Raw genomic sequence first — 24,486 nt, forward strand, 5'->3', positions numbered from 1 at the left:
GGACGAGCGAGAATGGAGAGTAAAATTTCAAGGCCAAGCAACGTTTTCGGTATTTTCGTTCCGCGAGAGAGAAAAAAGAGAGAGAGCTATACCTTATATATATCTTAGATACACTTAAGGCCGTTTTTCCTGAGTTTTTCCTTGTGGTTGCTAAATTCTAGTGAGAAATAACACTGCCTACCTTTTGGCGCTTGTTTGTTGGTGCAAACTTGTAGGAAATATATTTTTAGTGCCTACTTTTGGCGTTATAATTCCTTGGTGCCTACTGTTTGGGGTGTTTTTTGGTCCCAATTTTTGTGGTGCCTACTTTTTGGCGTTTATTTTCGTTTCCTGGCTATACTATAAAGTGCTATCCATTCCGGCGTCGGATTTATTGGTATTGCATTGCGGTAATTTGTAACGTTGCTGCGGTCCTGGAATCGCTGCGTTTGTGCGGGTGATAAACGCTCGGAATAGTGCGCGTTGTCGCTACCGTTTGTGTACGGCGTTTACCTACACCGGTCGGTCCTTCTCCGTTTTTTGTAAATTTTTTCTATTTGTATTTTCTGCAATGTTGTGAATTTATTTATCTATATATTCTTTCTCTCTCTCTCTCTCTCATTCTCTCTCGGGTCTCTTCCTCTTTCTTTGTCTGCCTTGAATGTTGCACTTCTGTTATGTGTACTATTGAGGTTTGCAAACGGGGCGTTGCAGAAGTTATTTTATACTTATAACGAATTTAAAAAAATATTTAACATTTTACGTCGTATATTCTTTGCATTTAAACAAACCAATGTACTAATGTACTATCCGATCCAATCCCTTCAACATAGTTACATCCAGATTCCACTGTAAAATAATAATTAAAATTAAGGCTGTGTTCGCCGCACTCGCACCCGCGAATATTCAACTCATTAGCTGTGGCAATATTACAGTAGCTATTTCACACCGAACGTGATGCTTGAGATAATGGACCAATAACTTTGCTTCCTTTAAACTTAATTTTGCGCTAAAAACAATTAATACACAATATTAAATTCCAAAGTCGTATTTTTTAAATACAATCTTACTTTTTCACGTGATTATTTAACTAACAGAACGCGTGACGTTTTGTGGCAGAAATTATGACCCTATTTCATAAAAAGTAATCCTACCGCACTTACTACAGCTCGAAAACATCCCAAATTTTTAAAATTGTTTAGCAACTCTGTAGAGTTTTTCGATTATCAAGGGTACTCCACTGAAGTATAATTTTCGAAGAAACTAATCGAACGACATCCAAAATGGCAGTTCGTACCCGAAGATAAGCGACAATTGAGGCTGGACGTAAAAATTGTTTGTGGCTAGTACGTAAAAAAAGTATTACACTAAAGAAGTGAAAGCGACGTTAAAAAGTTGTTCAGTTCATTGAAATGCACTTATTTGGCCACTGTGGATGTCATACAAATGTAGTAAGTGGGAAAAATTTGTCGACGGTCATGAAATATTGCCTCAGTTTTCAACACCATATATCGTCGTGAAGTGCTGCAGAATTTCCCCCTTCGACCCGGGTTGAAAATTCGAAGTTCAACATTTGATACTAAAAGTTGGCAACACTGTAGGCAATTACGAAAAGACAAAATGGCGATTTTCGACAAATGACTTGTGAATGGGAGACGAGGACGACGTGAAATTTTGTGCTGCGTTGGAAAAAATTTTCTATATAGAATTTTCAGATTTGAAGTGAAATTTTTTGAAGAAATATAACGAATATTACTAAATTAGTGTATGTTTGATGTCTTCTTTAAGAAAAAGGTGTGTGCTGAGACAAAAATATCATGAACCAGGTGAGTGCCCTATTGAAATAAGTAGTTCAGAAAATTGTATATTCGAGCGTCTAAAAATGTAAATATTTTGATTATTTTAATGAATTGTGTTAAAAGAAAGATGAAATATTAAATAGCCAAAAAGGATTTTGCTTCCACGCTATGGGTGTGGCTACAATACGGACGGTTTTTTAGGAGTCTCAAGTGGGGCTCCTTAGGCAAAATCGCGTATAACAAATGAATAGCGCTGGTTATTTTAAATAATTATACTTTTTATCATTACATTAGGTTTGTTTCAACGTTTTTTTGCTCCCTGCGTGTTCTAGAGAGATCTACGCATCAGATGAGACCAAAATTTTAAATTTTCATTGGGGACCCATTTTAGCTATTTTCGTTTGAATTTATGGAATCTAGATGATTAGCTACTAAATTTGCTTCAAAATTGTGTAAAATAGTGTTTGTTTCATAAAAATTATCCAATTTGAACGTTTTTTCTCATGTTACGTAACGTGCGAAACCTAGGAAAAAATTATATTAAAGCCAAGATTTTGGGTTCCTTACTTACAAGCACCAGTTTAAACCATCCATCGGAATAAATCATAATCTCTTGAAGCTTTTGCAGTTAACTTTCATATAATTTTTTTTAAATACTCGATTTTTAGAGATTTTTCGAGATATTCTTAGTCAAATCTTGAGATGGACCATACAAATCGTGGTTTTTTAAGACAAATCTCACAATTTATTGTCCTTTTCCACGGTTTCTGGTGAGGATTTGCTTTTGTACTAAAGACAGCTGTGAAAAATTTGCTGAATACGCTGTATATATTAATTTTAAGTCTTCTAATCCTAAATAAATCCTAATTTTAGATGCGTGTTTATGTTATTTTAAAGGTTTTCTTGTCGCATATATTTCTGGAGAGGATTGGATGCTCCAATACTAAGTATACTTCTGTTTAATTGACAACTTCCTAGTACATTTATATTAAATACAAATATTTTTCTTAATTTCATAAAGACAAAACATCCATTCCATCTTTGTTTTTATTTATTTTTCCGAGAATCCCTAGAATATTTTAATTTTGAGTTTGTTAAGCCCTATTTATGATAGATACACTTGGTAAAGTATAAGCAAAACTTAATCAGATTAATGGTTTTAGTCTCAAAATAAGTTTATTCTTGATTCATAGTTGTGCCCTATGACAATCGTTCAAAATAATTATAATAACACGATCGGCTAATCTGTTATAAGAAAGCCTAACTACATTCGAAATGTTAAAAGAGTATCAACAAACACAATATATATAATAAATGGGTCAGGGGTAATCCAATTGTTTTAGGAGGTTTCAATATCTGGGGTTTTGCAAAAATAATCTAATTATTTTTCACATTTTAAGGTAAGCTTATTAGATTTACATAAACTGTACATATTTTAAAAATCATATAATATTTACTACTGCATGTTTTTAAAAAATATACCAATATATAAAACTATATAGTCCGATAACGAACTATAGTACTCGAGTGTTATGTTAAGAACTATCATTAATTGAACATTCTTTAAAGACAGTGACTTCTTATATATAACCTTGCAATTTATTGGGCGTCTTGTTTCCAAGATAATCGAAATAATGATATCGGAAGTAGATGTATCAATAGTAATAGTCCGATGATTTTCTTCTCTAAGAAGAGACCTCAAGTTTAAGCAATTTTTATTGTATAGAAGTAGAGCGACTCGATTCGATCTATAACTTTTACTCCCGGGACCTCGAGACTCCTCTTGGCAAGACCATCAAAGCAAGCTAGTAATTTCTTGAAGTTTTTTCACCTCCTACCACCAGCAAGTAGGACATCGAAAACTTTCATCTATTCGTTGTAGCAGCATGGTGTTCCGTCAAGTATTGTCATCAAGGTCATATAATGTTCCATTACAGCCGCAACTACATACGTTATGGGACGACCTGGATTTATATCCGGTCATAGACTCAGTCCTACAGCATTGCCCAAACATTTATGGGGAGTTTTTATGCTGTTATAACAACAACAGATCATGTAAATGTAGGTTGTTGCAATTTTTGCAGCATCGATGGGGGAATGCTGCTGCAGTGACGGTTCTTGACCAGATATAAATTCGAGTCGTCCGGTAACGTAGAACCTATAAACAGAATCGTAGATTCGGTTTATTTGCTGTTTCGATGATGCCAGACCATAGGTTTTTGACGAGATGGTTTGTAGCAGTCGGAGTTTCTTCACGAGATTAAATTAGAGAACCCCATTGTTTCTTTAGTCGTGGTCCGAATTTCTGCATTTTACAGTGGAACGGATATGCTGAACAGTTTTCTGTCGGGAGAAGACTTGGCTGTTCAATTGCTTACTTAGTTAAAAATAATACTTGCTGGCCTGGGTAATTCCCCGCAATTTCAACATGGCGCTAACATGTGATTGCGTTGATTCTTCGTTCTTCGCCACGAGTGTTGGCAACGGGTGGAGTCCCTACACCACTTCCTTTAGCGTTAGCTACGGGGAAAATCAACTATTTATACAGTAGTTATTCAGTCGTTGTAGTTCCAGTAGAAAATATTGTACCGCTACCGGAGCGCTTTCATCAAAGTCGATTAAATAACTGGGTACGTGGATTGGTTGAGCATCTCTACCTCGGGTACCCCCGAGTCTTCCTTTTCATGTCGACCGAGTGACACCTGCTTGTTTAACCCGTTATATAAATATGGTTCAGGACTAGCCATTAATAGCTAATATTTATTGAAACAATATGCTTCGACTTGTCTTTCTACGTTGGTAGTTATGGGTCTGGACGTGCCGAACCGACTTATTAAACACATTCAGTTATACAGTTTCAGCTGTCATATCAGGAAGGCGAATGACTTCCAAACATCTTGAGAATCGGTCTACATGGTCGGAAAAAGTTGAAACCCTGTCAGTGTAGTGTAAATCACCAGCCGTCTTCGTCTAGCTCATCTAACGGTAGGCCCAGGGAACTTCCTGCTTGGACATGTTGGGTCCAAAGGGAGATGAGTGGGTTTGATGGTGCATGTGAAGAGGTGGTTAGTACCGTGCGGGGTGCCCTCACATTACCATGGCAGCCGGTTCTACGTTACCGGAATGGCTCGGGTTTTCCCCGAACAGAGGGCTGAGCCAAAGCAAACTAGCCCTGTCTAGTGTATCATACTCCAAATTAAAACTCTCTTTGGGTGGCTCATAACTTTGCAACGTTTGTATGCTGTACTACATGTCGCAAGCCGCTATACGTTCTTTTCCAAGCGAAATTTTGTAATTAGGTTTTTTCTAAAAGCGGACGTCCCTTCGCATGCCTGGACAAACGTCCGAGTGTATTTCTGCCATGCAAAAGCTCCACGCAATAAACCAATTACTGTTTTGAAGCGGTATCAAATTAGATTTTTTAATTTGGGGAACAACATCAATATGCGAATCAAAAATTGGAGGAGGAGCTCAACAAAAATTCTAACAAAGGATATACTACGATGCGTTTATACAGGGTGGCCCATATAGTTAGTGCTTTTATTCGAAAGAGCAATCATTCTCATTATTTATGGAACACGATTTCACTTATGCTTTGTGGACGGTTTCTGGGTCTTTGCCACGAAAGTCTTGCTTGATACTCGCCTTAAGGGACTGAATAGTTAATAGATTGTTTGCATAACATCCGTCTGTTTTTTTCTAAAATTGATCGCTCCTCAGCAGGTATTGACAAACCTCCGAGTGTATTTCTGCGGTGGCAAGGCCCCTCACAAAAATCATCTGTCATTCGGAATCGGCTTAAAACTATAGCTCACACCATTTTTGGAATGACATCAAGACGCACACCACAAATAGGAGGAGGAGCTCTATCAAACACTAAATAAAGGGTGTAAGCGTCAATTAAATATGTGATATATACATAACTCAGGCTGAGGATTTTGCCTATAAGGAGATTTCGAAATTTGTTAGGGACAAAAGGTCGAATACGGTTACCAGAAACAACGTATGTTAGTCCGGTATAGGTAACGACTGAGTTGAATACAGAGTTCGTTCCCACGACAGTCTGGCTGTGTTCGTAAATGCAACATGACTTGCAGCATAAGCATCAGTGGCAACACTGCAAGTTTGACATTTGATACTTCTTATAGAATTTTTGACAATTTGCAAATACGTTTGTTTGCATTTTTGAACGCGTATAATACTAAAATGGAAATTTTGCTGAATCTAACACTAGACGAAATTTGTGAAATTGAAGTCAAAGAGAAAAATGTTTAGGTACAAATGTTTGTCTTTAAAAAGAAAAATACCTAAAAACGAATCGTTTATTAAAACAATAAAGTCGTTTCCCGAGGACATTTTCTATTCCCATTTCAAAATGAATTGGCCCCTTTTAAAGTAAGGTTTTATAAGTTTTATGAAAATTATAATAATAATTTATAGTTTCACTTTAATTAGGCTTTGGAAAAGTCTTTGACTCCACACTGGGTAACTGCAAGGCTTGGCCGTGATGGTCATTCGTTAGAGAACTGTCTGTACATGACATTATGGAAGCTATGCAATAGCAGGGTGACGTTCCGACAGCTTTCGGATCGCTTCAACATTGCAAAAGGAACATCACACCGTGTATTTAACAAAATAATCCAAGCCATTTGTAATCTTAAAAGCGAAATAGAATGGCCATCTGTTGACCGTCAGCAAGAGGTCATGACAAATTTTGAAAATAGCAGAGAAAGCCCCTTTCCTTTTGTTATAGGATGTTTAGATGGAACGCATTTTAACATACCTACTCCAAGTGTAGATGCGATTAGTTATTATGATCGCAAAGGAAACCACTCAGTATCCATGCAGGTTTGATTTACATGCTTCCACCTCATTATTTTTATCACTTTAATTTATTATCTTCCAGGCTATATGTGACAGCCAATATCGTTTCCTAGATGTGTTTATTGGATATCCAGGGAGCTGCCACGATGCCAATGTTTGGACAAATGGCCCAATATTTCAAGCAATAACATCTGGCGAGTTACAGCTGGCACCAAGTGCTGTTATATTGGGGGACTCTGCGTACCCCATATCGCAATTTCTAATGATACCTCACAGAGACAATGGGCATCTCAGTAGGGAACAGAAGACTTTCAATGCCCGTTTAAGCTCAACGCGAGTATTTATAGAACAAGCTTTCGGGATTTTTAAGAAAAAGTTTAAAATTTTAAATTATATTGAAGCTTCGAGCATTAAAGCCACATCTAATGTTATATTCGCTTGCGCTATCTTGCACAATTTTATCATAAATAGGGGAGGTTATTTTGAACATATTAACGATACAATAACACATGCCGATATGGAAACCAACAATTAAATCGGAGGAATTCAAGATGCCCCCATTCGCCGTGTTGATTCAGATGATATCAATGGAATTGATAGAAGAAACTATTTTACAACTCTGTTTTCATCATAAAAAATTTACTTTAGCTCACCTTCATTTATTTGAATAATTTTTTGATTACTTTTTCTGATGAATTTCATTTTAATTTTTATTGTTTTCATTTAAAAGAAAAAACATTTATTTAACTTAACCTAGTTTCAATAAAAAAAATATGGCGAGCTTCTTACACATATAAAAAATAAAAAGGTACATTTCATTTCTCTACCACAGGCCAACTACTTATCTATTTATATTAACACTATTTTTTTAAATAATCTGCCAACACCGATTTCATGTCTAGTAGAGCTTTTATTCTTTCTTTTTCTAGCGACAGCTTTTCCCTCTCCAAAGCCATGACCTCGTTATGTCGAACTTCTTCTTTAACCGCGTCTGCTTCCAAAAACTTTAAAATGTCTTTGTTAGACGTCGCTCGAGGACGAGTGGCTCTCTGACTGCTAGTCGGTGGAGAATCTGGTGGCTGCTGCTGTTGTTGTGGCTCGTTATTCGAAGTCGTTCGAGTACTGGCGGCCGTTTCAGTGGTAGTCGGTGGAGAATTTGGCGACTCATATTTAGTTCACTTGAAGATGTGGACGACCTTGACAGTACCAAATCCAAAGAGGCTTGCAAATTTGCTGTTGGAGGAGTCATTGAGTGCCTTGTACCATAAACTTCGTCGAAGTCCTCAAAATACCTCCAGGATGTAGCTTCTCTACCGGAAGAATTATTTCTTTTTTTAATGCGCTTGTACGTTACCAAGAGATTTAAGAATTTTCTCTGCGCTGTGGTGCTGTCCAGTCTTATATTGGGATTTACATTTTTAACTTCGGTCACAACTTTCTTCCACAATAAATTTTTTTTCCTTCTACCCGATTTTAACTCGTCCTCCATATTCAACCGTACTCTCAGCAATAACTGTGTCTCCGCATTACTGAGATTTTCACTAAAAATTTAAAAATAATAATTTATACAATTATTATTAACATAATTTAACTAAATTTCTATACAAAAATTAAAATAAAACAATTTTGCACTTACTTTTCATCAGACGTCGTAGCTAATGCAGTAAATGCAGTAAACAATTTTTTGATAGAAATTATGAGTAACAACTGATAGAATTGTTGTCTTTTTGAACGCTTGATTATTGCAGTGCTGCCATATTGGCATTTCTGAACGTTCTGCTTGTTATGCAATTGTAGTTTGCGCGTCATGTTGCATTTACGAACACAGCCTCTGTTCTACGTAACCAGAACGACCCGGATTTATATCCGGCCAAGGACTGTCACTTCAGCAGCATTCCTCGTATATGCACGAGGAATGTTTATGCTGCTACAACAACAACAACTGAGTTGAATACTTGTATTGTTGCTGTGATACAGTGAGTGGAGTGACTTGTTCAAAATGTATGTATCCTAATTCAACAGAGTCGATTCTTGGGGGCAAATCCGGAACTATGTTGCTATTTCCTTGAACGTGGCGAGTGGTATTTGTGAATTCACTAATATAACTTAATTGCGCTGCAGACGTGAATTAAATTTTTCGCTAAATTTAGTGAATGCAAATAACAATGGCTTGTGATCGCAGTAAACTTCAAAATCGTGTATTTTATTGAACGATATATTGCCAACGGCTTTGCGTTTGCAGCTGAGTGAACTAATAACGAAGCAGTTGCTAACTGCTCCTTGTACTGTTTGAAAGCCTGTCTTGAATCTTCAGTCCACGTGTGAGGTATTTTATTGTTTTTCTAATTATTCTGAATTAAAACTTATAATCTTTTTGCGTTTCAGCTGCATTTCTAATAAAGCGACGGTAGAAATTAATCACTAACATGAATTGTTTTAAGTCTTTCGCTATAGTCGGTTCTTTGAAGGACACTATTTTTTCCACCTTTTCAGGTAGCGGCATAACACCTTCAGCTGTGACTTCATGACCTAAAAATATTATATTTCTAGGAGCAAATATACATTTTTCAGCGTTAATCCGATTGTGTGATTATGGACACACAAGCGCTTGAACACGTTTCGAATGTGTTCGATATGCTGTTCGCATAATTTTGATACACTAAAAATTTCGTATATGCACGCAGAAGCTTAGTCGAGTCCACTAAGCACTTCATCAATGAATCGTTGAAATATTTGTGACGCATTTCGCACACTAAATGAAATAAAAACATACTCGAATAAGCCGAATGGGGTTATGATGGCCGTTTTTTGAATATGCGACTCTCCGATTGGGACTTGATGATAAGCTTTGCGTAAGTCGATGGCGCTGAAGATGCGTTTTCCGTGGAGGATATTTGCAAAACCTTGCAGGTGAGGAATAGAATATTTATCGGGTTTTGTGCGTAAATTCAACTGTCACCGCATGGACGCCAGCCTCCATTAGTTTTTGGTACCAAATGCAGCACCGAGGCGTAGTTGAAAGTTTCCACGACAGTCGGTTCTACGTTACCGAAACGACCGGGTTTATATCCGGCCAAGGACTGTCACTCCAGCAGCATTCACCGTATGTAAGTATGGGGAATGTTTATGCTGCTACAACAACAACAACAAGGCGTAGTTGAACTTTGATGGTATAACCGTCTTGCTTTTGCTGTGAGCGATGTTCTCGTACTTTCGATAAAGTGCATATCATTAGCCCTTCTTTATCTCGCAAAAAGGGTTTATAATCAAGTATTGCTTTAAACTTAGGTAAAAGAACTGACATTTTTTAAGTTGCATCGATTGTAGTTACTTGGGGTGTAATTGAAGTATCTACTACCTTTGGCAGACGCTCAATTCAATGGTGCCTTTACCCGTTTACGTTGGACGTTTACAAGCAAACCATATTCGTTTAAAAACTTTGAAGCCATTATTTATGATGCTCGCTCAGTAAACGTATAACATAGTATGTATGTTTGTATCGACGATCCGTTTGTGGCGTAGTATTGTGCATACTCTTCTGTATTGCTTTTGTTATATAGGGCCGTCGAGGTAAATCCGGAAAACATTTCGAAAGCTCTGGAACAGTAGCGTTAAGTCTAAAACCGCTGATAAAGGGACATATTTTTAGTGTATTGTTCCCTGATTGATATTGGAGTGCCGGAGTAAGTGCTAGTGAAACGATGAGTCGAGAGCAGGACAGAAGAGCTGCGATACTATAGTCACTTCGCGCCGGAAAAAGCCCTAAAGAGATAATTGAGGGGTTTGGCTACAAAAAAACGCAAGTTTACGAAATTGAAAAAGTTGCTGGAAGAGAATATGTGTTTCAGCAGGACTCCGCACCTGCTCAAAAGGCAAAGAAGACTCAGGCTTGGCTCTAGAATAACCTACCCTACCACTGGTCACCAGATTTTTGGCCACCTTCAAGCCCAGACTGCAATCCTCTTGATTATTACGTGTGGGGCACAGTTGCAGCAAAAGTTACGGGGAAGCCTCATAACACTAAGGACGCTCTGAAGACAACCATCGAGGAAGTGATGACTACAATGGACAAAGAGGAGGTAGCTCGCGCATGTGGGCGCTTCAAGTCCCGGCTGGAGCAGGTAATTGCACGAGATGGAGGTTACATTGAATAATTTTCAACTAGGATATGTGTACTCACATTATACAAAGTTAAGTTCAAATAAAATTATTTTTGAGTAAATATCCAATAGTTTTGTTTTTAGGTAAGTTCAATATTCCGGATTTACCTCGACGGCCCTGTAGTATAAGTTCCCTTATACAGTAAGTTGATTTTAGTATAGAGTCATCAGCACCTGAGTCTATTAAGAAATCATGCTTGGAAGACGTGCATAGTGTAGGCGCCTTGAGAACGCACGAATTAGTGTTATGCCTGTAGGTCGAATGAGCATGGTGGAAGATATTTTAGATGCAATCTCCTAATTTTTGATACCGACACAAATTATTGTCATCGTTTCTTTCTTTTCCTTTTCGTCTGGTACTGGATAAACGGCCACGCTGCCGATGTAATGGTATTTCTCGACGTATAAACCGGCCAGGTTCTGCGTTTCAATTGCATTCAGACGAGTGGATAATATGTCTAATTTTTATTGTATTGCATCCAGCGTCCTTTCCAATGGAATAGTTCTTTCCGCACTTTATCAGAAACTTCTCAAACTAGGTGGGCGATTTGAGCTAAATCATCTAGTCTGTCTTTTGATGCGACCAGGATCCCACGACACTTGGTTCTACAGTTGTGCTCATAGAATTAGGCCACTCGTATGACCAAACCAACGTGGCATGGTAATTCATTGAAACAAGGCAAATAAAAACAACAATTACCATTTTAAGAAAGGAAATTAGTTTTATTTAATTGTTTTAACTTACAAATATGCAACAAAGTACGCATTAAAAAAATAAAATACAAATATCTTCATGATGATGAAATTTTAGTGCTCATGTAATTAAGCCCCCTGTGAGAAAGTTGTTGTAGTTAAAGGAAATTCGACATTAACGTGTCAAAAACTAACCAAAGCTAGATTAGTATTTTGTTGGGAAACCCTTTTTCAAAATAACTTCCCTACAGCGACTGCTCATTGTTCGGACTAGTGTCTTGCATTGGTCCGGTGTATTTTTACCCCATTACTCGTGTATCATTGCCCACAATGTTGCTTTATTACACGGTTTTCTAGCAGAAACTGACCTTTTAATAATGCCCCATATATTTTCAATGGGGTTCAAGTCGGGGCTTTGAGCCGGCCACTCCAAACAATTTATTTTCTTTGCCACAAACCAGTCCTTAACAACTCTGGAGCAGTGCTTGGGGTTGTTATCTTGCTGAAAAATCCAAGCTAACGGCAGATCATCAGCATAGTCGCCATCCAAATGTTCCGCAAGGATATCTTTGTGCATAACACCTGTCATTTTTCCATCTATTTTAACAATTGGGCCTACGCCAGATGCGTTAAAACATCCCCACACCATTACAGAAGACCCCCGTGTTTCACAGTCTTCTTAGTATACCTTGGACTTAACTCAGTTAATGGGGGTCGCCTTACATAGGGTCTGCAATCGTTTCCAAATACATTGAATTTGGATTCATCGCTCCATACCACTAGATCCCAGAATTTTGCGTCTTTCTGTTGGTGCTGCTTCGCAAAGCTAAGTCTTCTTGCAATGTTTTTTTGGACACGTTAGGTTTCCTTCGTGCGATACGCCCATTTGAAACTTTTACGTTATGGTACTCCTCCATTCGAGTCCTTATTTCAGTAGAAGTCAAAAAAGGATCCACCTTACTCATGTGAACAATTTTTCTGTCATCGTAACACGTGGTCTTTCTTGGCTTTTTACGCGGCAAATTCTCAAAACTCTTTTGTTTTGAAATGTTTGAGTGCATTCTTAACTCTTCCTCTCGAAAAAGTCAGAAGCTCTGCTACTTTTGTAACGTTTTTATGCTTTTGAAAGCATTCCCATATAATTTTTCTTTCCTGAGGAGTTGAACTCTTATTTTTCCCCATACTGACGAAAAAATTATTTAAATTATCCGAAAACCCGTTCAAAATAACTTAAAAGTAACTACTTTGTGCTTTACTTTTATAATAAATTATTATCTTCTTTACTTAACCTGCACTGGCTTAATTCTGTGAGCAAACGTGGCTTTACGTATTTTGATACTATTCTGAACTTTACCCAAATGCATTGTTAACTTTTGTTTTTGTTTGTCTCCTTATTTTCGTCATAGGTAACAGTTCTTAATTTTATTACCGTTATGCAAAAGCTTGGTTTATATATGTTGTGTTTTTGTTAAATCCACATGCTCTATGTAGTGGCCTAATTGTAGGAGCACAAGTGTATGTTACCGAAAGGACCCGCATTTATATCGACTATGTATGGGGAATATTTTTGCTGCTACAACAACATAAATCGCCCACTAGGCTTAAGCACATGGACGCGCTACTAATGCAGGCGAATGAACAAATATAACCTTTTGCATAGTTTGCTTCTCTTCCATTTGATAATTCGTTATGATAAGGATCCGCAAAGTCGACTGCGCTCCACTAGAAGGAATACGCAAACGTGCCCTCGACAGTCGGTTCTACTTAACCGGATTGACCCGGATTTATATCCGGTCAAGGACTGCCACTTCAGCAGAATTCCCCGTATACTTTCTGCTCAAATATGAACGAGACGTTATCAATAAAACGGTCCGCGGATGACATATGGCAAAAATAAATTTTTTGTTTTTTGGTAGGACTGTTATAAGCTTACATGGGAAATTTCAGCGTGATATGTTACATAGTTTGTTTTCTGTGCTACTGTAAAAAAGTCAAGCTACCAAAAAACAAAAAATTTATTGTATTTTTGCTATATGTCATCCGCGGACCGTTTTATTGATAACGTCTCGTTCATATTTGAGCAGAAGGTATGTATGGGGAATGTTTATGCTGCTACAACAACAACAAGGAGAGTGCAAAATTGACACGGTTTCATAGCAAATCTCCCATAGATCCACGAAACACTTCAAACGCCCATCAACGGAGAGAATGTCTTTTCATCAAGGCATGGTTAAAAGCGCAGGAGGTTATTTTTAAGCTGTATCGGCTTTTTTTCTCTGCAATGAGAAACTTCTTATCTCAATTCTGAAAGTATTGAAGAATCGTAGGACATAAGCGACAACTCTTTTCAATTTGGAATATGATGAAAACCTGTTGAACACTGCCCCATTGTATATTTGTTGCGTGCAGTCCAAAATTCTTGTGAATCGCTAAGGAACTCTGGACCAATCCACCATAACCGATGCTCCATCAGTTCCAGCAGGGTTAAACCTCTTGAAGCGCAGTCAGCGGAGTTAAGCTCGGACCATCTTTTTAGCTTTAAGTCTGAAAGCAACTTCAACTGTTCTCGATGATGGCACCCTTCAGGGACTATGGGCGTCGACACTAGATCATCCAAATCCACTTTGAAGCGCCACAAGTCCAGAAGCCAAATTTTTTACTGTTTCTAATAGAAGTCCGGGCAGATCAAATAATAAGCTCGAATTGGAAAGTATACACGTTTGGTGAGGAGAGGTGCTGGCCTGTTTATATTTACTGCAAACGACAGATAATGTCCTGTGTTCCAGATTAATGAGAAATCTCCTTTGACGTGTTCGGTATGGATGATACTAGTTGTGGGCAATTGGACGTCCAGAGCCTTAACTCGAACCCGCCACTCCCAACCATGGTACCTTGTGAGGAAATAATCCATATATAAATCAGGCAGGATGATAAACGCAGCTTTGTCGTAAAGCCATGCATATGGAATCCTTTGGGATTTGTTGAATAGTTCTTACGGCAAGATGTGATGCTGTAGCTACACCGTACGCGACTCGCCATTTGCAATAATCCTCAATAGGCGCGGATGGGCCTGTACGTCGCACAATACGTTGTAGATCAGCATGCTGCTTTGAAATGTATACTTGTCTACATTTTCGGCACATTTGCATTATAAGCATACTGATGCATTTTGAACCTTATTCGAATTGAGCATAGGGCAGGTTGGAGCTGATGATGAATAACCAAGACGTGGTTAACCTGTACTTGTTTTCGCGAATACATTACACACTATCCTTAATTTTGTTGTAACTGAATTCCTTGTCAAAAGATGTCGCACATAATAGCAATTATGAGAACAATTAGAATTTGGAGCCTGCTCCAAATGGTTCATCTCTATTAATTCGGCCATAGTCAATTCGGACATAGATAAATATATTATTGCGCATCGCGAAGCCGCCGTAGCCGAAGGATTGGTGCGTGACTATCATTCGAAAGTGTATTGATTCGAGTATCCGTGCATTAAACACTAAAATAATAGAAAAGATTTTTTTCTAATAGTGGCCGCCCCTCAGCAGGTAATGGCAAACCGCCGAGTGTAATTTAGGTTGTAACAAACACTATTCACTTGTAAAATAAACTATATATCTTGCTAAATTTGACAAAAATATTTGATGTGACTTCTAACACTTTTTTGGAAAATGGGGAATTGTCGTTTTTTCGCAATTGTTCAGAACTATGTGAAGTTAACATGGACCGTATTTAAACATACAGATATTTTTATGGGTGTGGCTATATGTCCAAACTTTCGTTTCGACTTAAACTACCATGTCACAGATATTAGCATATATGTACATATACATGTATAACTTTCTATGTATTTGGTGCTAGTACTACATCGGAATTGAGCCCATTTCTATAATTATTTCTTAATCCCGATGAAAGTTTAAGATTACTACCGAAATATTTCTTGAAGCTCACAAGCTTTATAAACTCATCTATTTTATTTAAATTTCATTTTCTATTTAGGAACACAATGAATCCCTCAATAGTATAGGACCAGAAGAAAATGATGATAATCAAGAAGAACAAAACGCGTCTGGCAGTGGTAGCCTAAGTTCTTCAGGATCTGATTCTGATTCAGACAGCTCAACGTCATCTTCAAACTCGAGCCGAAGACATAGTTCTGCTGATCATGAGTCACATGACAGCGACCAAAGCTATGATAGCGGTGACAATGCCCAGCATGGTCAAACCCAACAACAAAGAAAAGCCCGCAGAGTTACACCGACCGAAAGTGGGCCAACAGCAGATGGCTTTCCGCCCACAGCTGCAGCAGCTCAAGAGGATACAAAAACTAACGGGTACTCCGATGACAACGAATCAGACAGCGATTCCAATTCGGACACTAATTCAGACAGCAATGAAGAAGAAGATGAGGAACATCGTGGTGAAGAAATTGAGAAAGATGCTGCAAAATCCACCCGCAATCTTACTAACAACACATCAGCCACATCTAATACAACCACAACTACATCTACGGATAACAATACCTCAAATACAACAAATGATGGGGATGAAGATTCCCAAGATGAAGATGCAAGTGTTGAGGATGAGTGTAATGGAAACGAGAGCACAGTTCATGACGGACAGGACAAGAGAAGGGCCGGTAAAATGGCAGCGACGAAATCGTGTTCAAAGATGGTATCTCAGTCATCCTTAGCTACAAAAGCTTTGTCTAAAAATAGAACTCAAAATGAAGGCGATGATGCCGTTGATGATGATGACGCCGAAGCATCAGAATCATCTGCTGATAAAAGTTCTTCGTCAGCCGCTCAGTCACCAACTTGCAGCAGTAGCAGTAGTAGCGAAGACGATGAGGATGACTACCAGCCTAAACGTAGCACGCGCACAGCAAGAAAGACGCAAGCTGTATCATCAAACGAGAAGGCCACAAAAAAGGCAGCCAAAAAAAGGAAGAAGCAAAAGTAATGAAATCCTGCCTCGTAAATGGAGACAAAGTTTATTATGAAATACCAAATTTGGTTTGTTTTTAGTTGGGACTCAGATGAAACTGACGAAAGTGAAGCGGATAGCGGTTTATCAGCACCACAAAGACGAAAAGCGAACACAAAGGCTGGCCATGCCAAAGCATCACAACGTCGCGGTAAAAAGGCTTCCTATTCTAGCGACGAAAGTGATGATGGTGAGGAAGACAGCAAACGGTAAGATTGAATGATTGAATATAAAAAAATATATAAATATTGCATATCACCCAGTTATAAATAAATAAATAATCATAGAAATATATTATTTCTGCACTCAGGTTTGGAACACGTCGAACTGCTGCAGCGGTCAGCTATAAAGAAGCTTCTGAAGACGAGAAAACAGATTCAGAAGATTTGTTAGAGGTTGAATATGATGAGAGTCAAGCGGCAGCAGCTGAAGAGGAGGAGAAATGTGAGACAATCGAGCGTATATTAGCGAAACGTCAAGGTCGCAAAGGCTGTACTGGAAATCCAACAACAATTTATGCCATAGAGGAACAGGGGGCCGATCCTAATGATGGGGTCGATGAGAATGATCTGGCGAATACTGAAACACAGTATTTGATTAAATGGAAAGGATGGTCGTATATACATAACACATGGGAGTCAGAGACAACTTTACGAGAGCAAAAGGTCAAAGGCATGAAAAAACTTGATAACTTCGTTAAAAAGGAACAAGATATTGAATATTGGCGTCGTTATGCCGGTCCTGAAGATATCGACTACTTTGAATGCCAATTAGAATTACAAAACGATTTGCTTAAGTCGTACAATAATGTGGATCGCATTATAGCGCGTAATGAGAAGCCGGACGGTATGTCAGAATATCTCTGCAAATGGCAATCGCTACCATATGCAGAAGCCACTTGGGAAGATGGTGTATTAGTTCAACGCAAATGGCAACGTTGCGTAGAACAATATGAAGAGCGTGAAATATCCAAGTGTACACCGTCACGGCATTGTAAGGTGCTCAAGTATCGTCCGAAATTCTATAAAATCCGCGAACAACCCGATTTTTTGACCGAAGGTTTAACTTTGCGTGATTATCAAATGGACGGTTTAAATTGGTTATTACACTCATGGAGCAAGGAGAACTCCGTCATACTTGCCGATGAAATGGGTCTTGGTAAAACCATACAAACCATCTGCTTTTTGTATTCTTTATTTAAAGTTCATCACTTATATGGGCCATTTCTGTGCGTAGTACCGTTAAGTACTATGACAGCGTGGCAACGAGAATTTGATCTCTGGGCGCCCGATATGAATGTGGTGACATATTTGGGTGATGTGAAATCACGGGAAATGATACGCCAATATGAGTGGCAATTTGATGGATCGAAAAGACTGAAATTCAATTGCATTCTAACCACATATGAGATTGTGCTGAAGGTAAGTTGAGAAAATAAACAATTATATTTAAATTTTACAAAAATATATATGTATAGTACTTAGACAGTGCTTACTATACTGGTTACGGTGTACAATTATACAGGGTCTTTCAAGCTGAGTTTCTTTTTAACGTTGCTTTGTTTTGATAGCTGTCACAGCGCGAGTACGTTTTTTTTACAGACGTATAATAGAAAAACCTACAATTTACTAAAATGAGTTCCAGATCGTTCGAAAATCGTATAAAAATAATTAATAATACTTAGAAATGTTCAGCCAAAGTTCGGTGGTTCCTTATATATACATTATAAAAGTATTTTTATAATTGCATATATATATTATTTTAGCAAGCAATAGCTAAGTTCACAATAAATTTTTAATTCTTATATCTTATAATAACTTAAGCAAATTTTCCGCCTTAACCCCTTTTATTTCTACTAGGATAAGCTTTTCCTCGGCACCTTGCAATGGGCTGCATTGCTAGTTGACGAAGCGCATCGCTTAAAAAACGACGACTCTTTGCTATATAAATCTCTGAAAGAATTTGAAACAAATCATCGTCTACTAATCACAGGCACACCATTGCAAAATTCCCTCAAGGAACTATGGGCTTTGCTTCACTTCATTATGCCCGATCGATTTGTTACTTGGGAAGATTTTGAACTAGAACATGGGAATGCTGCAGATAAAGGGTATACTAAATTGCATCAGCAGCTTGAACCATATATTTTACGTCGCGTTAAAAAGGATGTCGAGAAGTCGTTGCCAGCAAAGGTAGAACAAATATTGCGAGTCGAAATGACGTTACTTCAAAAACAATACTACAAGTGGATTTTGACGAAAAACTTCGATGCCTTGCGCAAAGGTAAAAAGGGTTCTACGTCAACATTCTTAAATATTGTCATTGAATTGAAGAAATGTTGCAACCATGCTGCACTTATACGGCCATCAGAGTTCGAATTGATAGGTCTGCAGCAGGAGGAGGCACTGCAGACGTTATTGAAAGGGTCCGGAAAATTGGTACTTTTAGATAAGTTGTTGTGCCGTCTGAAAGAGACCGGCCATCGTGTGTTGATTTTCTCGCAGATGGTACGTATGCTGGACGTGCTTGCTGATTACTTGCAAAAACGTCATTTTCCTTTCCAACGTCTCGATGGTAGCATAAAGGGTGAAATGCGACGTCAAGCCTTAGACCATTTCAATGCGGAAGGCAGTCAGGACTTTTGTTTTCTATTGTCTACACGTGCTGGTGGATTGGGTATTAATTTGGCAACGGCAGATACCGTTATAATCTTTGATTCGGATTGGAATCCCCAAAATGATTTGCAGGCACAAGCACGTGCACATCGGATTGGCCAGAAAAATCAAGTAAATATTTATCGGTTGGTAACGGCGCGTTCTGTTGAAGAGCAAATTGTGGAGCGAGCGAAACAGAAAATGGTACTTGATCATCTTGTCATACAGCGTATGGATACGACAGGTCGTACAGTTTTAGATAAAAGTGGTGCAAGTTCATCAAATGCTACACCCTTCAATAAAGATGATTTGTCAGCAATTTTGAAGTTTGGCGCCGAGGAATTATTCAAAGACGAACAGGAAAATGATGATGAATTGGTATGCGATATCGATGAAATCTTACGCCGTGCAGAAACTCGCAATGAAGATCCAGAAATGCCTGGAGACGATTTGTTATCTGCATTTAAGGTTGCCAGTATAGCGACCTTTGAGGAGGAACCTAGTGAAGCGGCTAAAGACGATGACAATTTGGGTGGTGAGGAAGAAGATACCAAAGACTGGGATGATATAATACCCGAGGATTTTCGAAAGATAGTCGAAGACCAAGAACGCGCCAAAGAGATGGAAGACTTGTATTTACCACCACGGCGAAAGACCGCAGTAGCCAATCAGGTATGTCATCTTCTACTTACATTAAGTACAACACAAAACATGTAATAGCTTTTTATAAAAAGTTGTCACTATTTTGAATTTTTGAAAATAGATTTTTTTTCCTCTTTATGCCATTCTGTTTATTTAATACAATCAAATGTTGAAAAAACTGTACTTTTCTTGGGAAATCACTACATAGTGATTGAGGCTGGAAAAGTAATCGGAACAGATCTGATATAAATTGAGTGTGTTTAATTTTGTGCTATTGTGTAAACTACTTATATATAGTACTTCATATTTAGGCTAACGGCATTGTTTTTTTTTTTTTTTGTTTTTTTTTGGAAGGACTCCAACGCGCCGGGTAAACGTACCGGGAAGAAGAGCCAGGCAGACGAATCAGGCGCGGACTCGGAGTATGAAGTTGGCTCGGATGCCAGCGGAGAAGATGGTCGGCCGAAGAAGCGTGGTCGTCCTACCAACAAGGAGAAGATAATTGGCTTTTCTGATGCTGAAATACGACGCTTTATTAAGTCATACAAGAAATTTCCAGCACCGCTCGAGCGCCTAGAAGCGATTGCTTGTGATGCTGAGCTGCAAGAGAAGCCATTGACAGAATTAAAGAGGATTGGCGAAATGTTACACGATCGCTGTGTACAATTCCTCGAAGAACACAAAGATGACCCACCAGCTACACCTAAAATTGCTGCCGACGACACGGTAGCGGCGAAGCAGAGACGTACTCGTGCAACATATTCCGTAAAATTGGGCGGTGTTTCATTTAATGCCAAAACGCTGCTATCTTGTGAAGAGGAACTAAAGCCACTCAACGATATTGTACCAAATGCAAGTAGTGAGCGGCTTAGTTGGCAATTAAATATTAAAACTCGACCTGCGAATTTCGACACGGACTGGGGTGTTGAGGAGGACTCCAAATTGCTATGTGGTATTTATCAATATGGCATTGGTTCATGGGAGCAAATGAAAATGGATCCAAGTCTGAAGTTGACAGAGAAAATCCTCTCCAACGATGCACGAAAGCCACAAGGAAAGCATTTGCAATCACGGGCGGAATACTTACTAAAAATTATTAAAAAGAATGTAGAACTGAAAAAAGGAGTCCAACGCAAGCAACGCAAACCGCGTAAGCCGCGCGAGGCAAAAATTAGCGGAACTGCTGTCGGAGGTACGGCTGTATCAGTGACACCCGAACGAAAACCCAGAAACATATCCGAGACCCACATTGGCGATGACGCATCACAATCCGCTCACGAAGGTGCGGAACGTAAGCCACGCTCACGCGATAGTACATCAAAAGCTGAAACTGCTGAGCATGATGTTATCGCTAATACTACAGAGTCTACAGATGCTACCTCAGCTACAGCTATGAAGAAAAAATCTAAACGTAGCTCTGGAAAGGAAGGCAAAACTGGTGCTCGTACGAAGAAATCAAATGCTTCTGAATCGGCGGCGAATAACAAGCCCATGCATTTTACAGCAAATAATGAGCCACGTGCACTTGAAGTGCTTGGTGATCTTGATCCTACTATATTTAACGAGTGCAAAGAGAAAATGCGACCGGTTAAAAAAGCGTTAATTGCGCTTGACCGGCCAGACACAAGCCTTTCCAATCAAGAACAAGTGCGGCACACACGCGAATGCCTACTATCCATTGGGCGTCAAATCGATGCTTGTTTAGAAGCATATAAAGAGCCCGAAAAGAAAGAGTGGCGCAGTAATTTGTGGTATTTCGTTTCGAAATTTACAGAGTTCGATGCGAAAAAATTGTTTAAGTTGTACAAGCACACGTTGAAGAGTACAGAGGAAACAGGGGGCGTAATTGGTGGTGCTAGTGGGAGTGGTGGTGCGAGTGTTCCGAGCTCAACAGAGAAAAGTGCCAAGGCGAATTCCCAATCGCCCACAAAACGTACACGCAGCGATGCCAAGGTGCAGCATGAAAATGGCATTACAGCTGTTAGTGAGAAAAAGAAGAAGAAAAGGGAGAAAGATAAGGATAAGACAAAAGAAAAAGATAAAATTCGTGATAAAACCGAAAAACATATCGGTGCAGCTGGAACTACAGCGAGTACGGATAAATCAAAACGGTTGTCAGGCTTAGAATCGCCCATGAAGAGGAAGCGGGATGAAAATGACGTAGGTGGTGTAAATCCCATCGACGGAAAAGGCACACCGTACAAACGCCAGAATATGAACGCTGTTAACAGGTATGACTAGTTACAGTTCGAGTATGTGCATGTTTATGTACATCAGTATATACATACATATCTGTAGTGTTTTTTTTTTTTAACAAAAGACATGTAAATATTTATGTAGTTGAAAGTGTAATTTTATTCTATTTAAATAAATATATTGATTACTGTAATTTATCTCCTACATAGAAGCCGTGATCGCAACGATGAGCGCAAGAAAATTTACGGTGGTGATGGCTCTGGTCCTCCTGTTCGTGGAAGCGGAACCAGTTGCATACCGCCTGTTGGTGGCGGCGATCGACGAAATTCTATGAATTCACCGTCAACTCCAAACAATCGTGGCATCCATGGTGTTAACGCACGACTACCGTCGAATATCGCGGGTACGCCTGCTGGAGTTGCAAGCAGTGGAACTTATAGCACGCCTGCTGGTGCAGGTGAAGCGCGTAACATGTCATCACCTTACATGGATGGCAATGACCGGTGGGGTCATGGACGTGATAGGTAGATGTCTAAACAAAATCAAATGTCTAAACGAATCAATTATGGCAATGTTTCATTTGTAATTTTAGATACGGTAATTCGGATTACAAACGAGATCGTTACGAAAATTACGGTAGTCGAAATAGCAGCGGTGGTGGTTATCATCGGGATCATCGCGATCGGGATAGAGATCGGAGACCCGATAAAAGACGGTAAGTTATAGTGTTTATGAACAATATGTATCTCTTAACAACAATTCGGAGACGTAGGTTCGAATTTCCGTGCGTGAAACTCCAAAATGAAGAAACAGTTGTTTTTAAATAGCGGCCGCTCCTCGGCAGGCAACGACAAATCGCCGAGTGTATTCTGCCATGAAAAAGCTCCTCATAAAAATATCTGCCGTTCGGAGTCGGCTTGAAACTGCAGGTCCCTCCATTTGTGGAACAACAAGACGCACGCCACAAATAGGAGGAGGAGCTCGGCCAAACACCCAAAAGGGTGTAAGCGCCAGTTATATATATATTTACTTTGCCTTTTTGCCGCATATGTTTTAAACTCACAAGATAACGTTGTATTTAAGCTAATTAGAAGGAAATCCCAAGATTTTTCGATAAGTGAGTGTGTGATTCAGGTATTTCTAAACATCGTACACAAGGTTCCATTTATCTCGAATTCGAAAAATATGCTACCTTCACGAAGATAAATATTTTGTTCACTCGATAGGTGGCGCTGGAGTCGAGACATCTCTAAGAATCCTATTTTCGGTCTGAGTTAGGTAAAATTCAAAACACCTAATTGTACTCCTATGATTTCTTCTTATATTATACCCTTCGTTGCCAAATTATAAGCACACCACTTAATTTTTATAAAAATATAGTTCATATTAGATATAACATAATGATAATAATCTGTTTCCTGTATTTAAATTTTATATGAAAATATTTAACAATTTTAATATGTATTTCCCAACAGCTATCATCCAGCTCATGTGCCACCACCCCCACTTTCGTATACCGGTTATCACATGCCTCCCAACTATTACATGGGCAATGGGGGCTTGCCTCCTGGAGCAGCACCGCCACATGGCCAATATCGCGGAGATACACGCTATGCATCTGCAGGTGATTGGCCGCGCGACAGTCGCATGGATTTCCCGCCAGATTATCGAAGAGGGGACTACGATCGACGGCCGCAAACATAAACTCCCTGCCAATTCATTACAAGCACTTTATTGCAAACATTTCTTTTACTGTGTTATGATCATAATTTCTCGTCATATGTCTATAGTTACTAAAATGCTAAAAACGCAAAGAACAAGCCGAAACTATTGGATAAGTGGATATAAAAATTAAAGCATAAGTTAGTTTTCTTAACTTTAAAATATTTATAAATCTGTAAAAAGTAAAGTAGTCGTACACTTATTTAATCACATCCAATAAAAAATTCCAAATTGGAATTTAGAATATTGTAATATTTCATTTAATTCAAACTCAACTCTAAAATATATACGTACTTGTCTATAAATTAAAGCGTCAACACAATTTTTACTTCTGCATCAATCCATACACCAAACATATTAATGCATATGTATAAAAAAGTGGGTGATGTAAATTAGTTAATTAGTCTTTAATGAGTAGATTTAAATAATGTGTGTAATGAATTAAAAAATATTAATTATTTTGTATTTATATGCAATGTTAATAAGTTTTATTGTAGCCTTAATTACTTTGCTCTATATCTGTAGCCAACTGATACAATATTACTAGTTAACGTGTAAGTTTATAAGAACAAAAAACTTAAAAATAACATAAAGCAACAAATACATTTTGTTAAGCTGTAATTAGACTTGTACAGATGAAAAAATATAACTTGATCGTTTTTAAACTAATTTCAACAACTAGATATTAGGTCTAAGCAACAGAATCGCATAGGTAACATTATTTTTTTAATAGTTTGATTTTTTGTTTGGTTTAGTTACAGTCGCATTGTTGAAACGCATGTGATTGGAATTCGGAAAAATAAAAATGAATAAATATAAAATTAA

The 24,486-nt window shown here is 38.5% G+C and overlaps 1 protein-coding gene across 1 annotated transcript; it reads left to right on the forward strand.

The window, feature by feature from the left end:
- Positions 1–1,271: 1,271 nt before the first annotated feature.
- LOC129249443 (chromodomain-helicase-DNA-binding protein 1) lies at positions 1,272–24,486 on the forward strand. The gene is made up of 9 exons (XM_054889260.1): positions 1,272–1,805; positions 15,461–16,419; positions 16,489–16,656; positions 16,758–17,868; positions 18,307–19,773; positions 20,098–21,974; positions 22,149–22,463; positions 22,532–22,654; positions 23,415–24,486. The coding sequence occupies exons 1-9, from the start codon at positions 1,797–1,799 to the stop codon at positions 23,641–23,643; spliced, it is 6,258 nt and encodes a 2,085-aa protein (XP_054745235.1). The 5' UTR covers positions 1,272–1,796; the 3' UTR covers positions 23,644–24,486.

The sequence above is a fragment of the Anastrepha obliqua genome, chromosome 5 (genome assembly GCF_027943255.1).
Source record: "Anastrepha obliqua isolate idAnaObli1 chromosome 5, idAnaObli1_1.0, whole genome shotgun sequence".
In the NCBI taxonomy this organism is placed as follows: Eukaryota; Metazoa; Arthropoda; class Insecta; order Diptera; family Tephritidae; genus Anastrepha; species Anastrepha obliqua.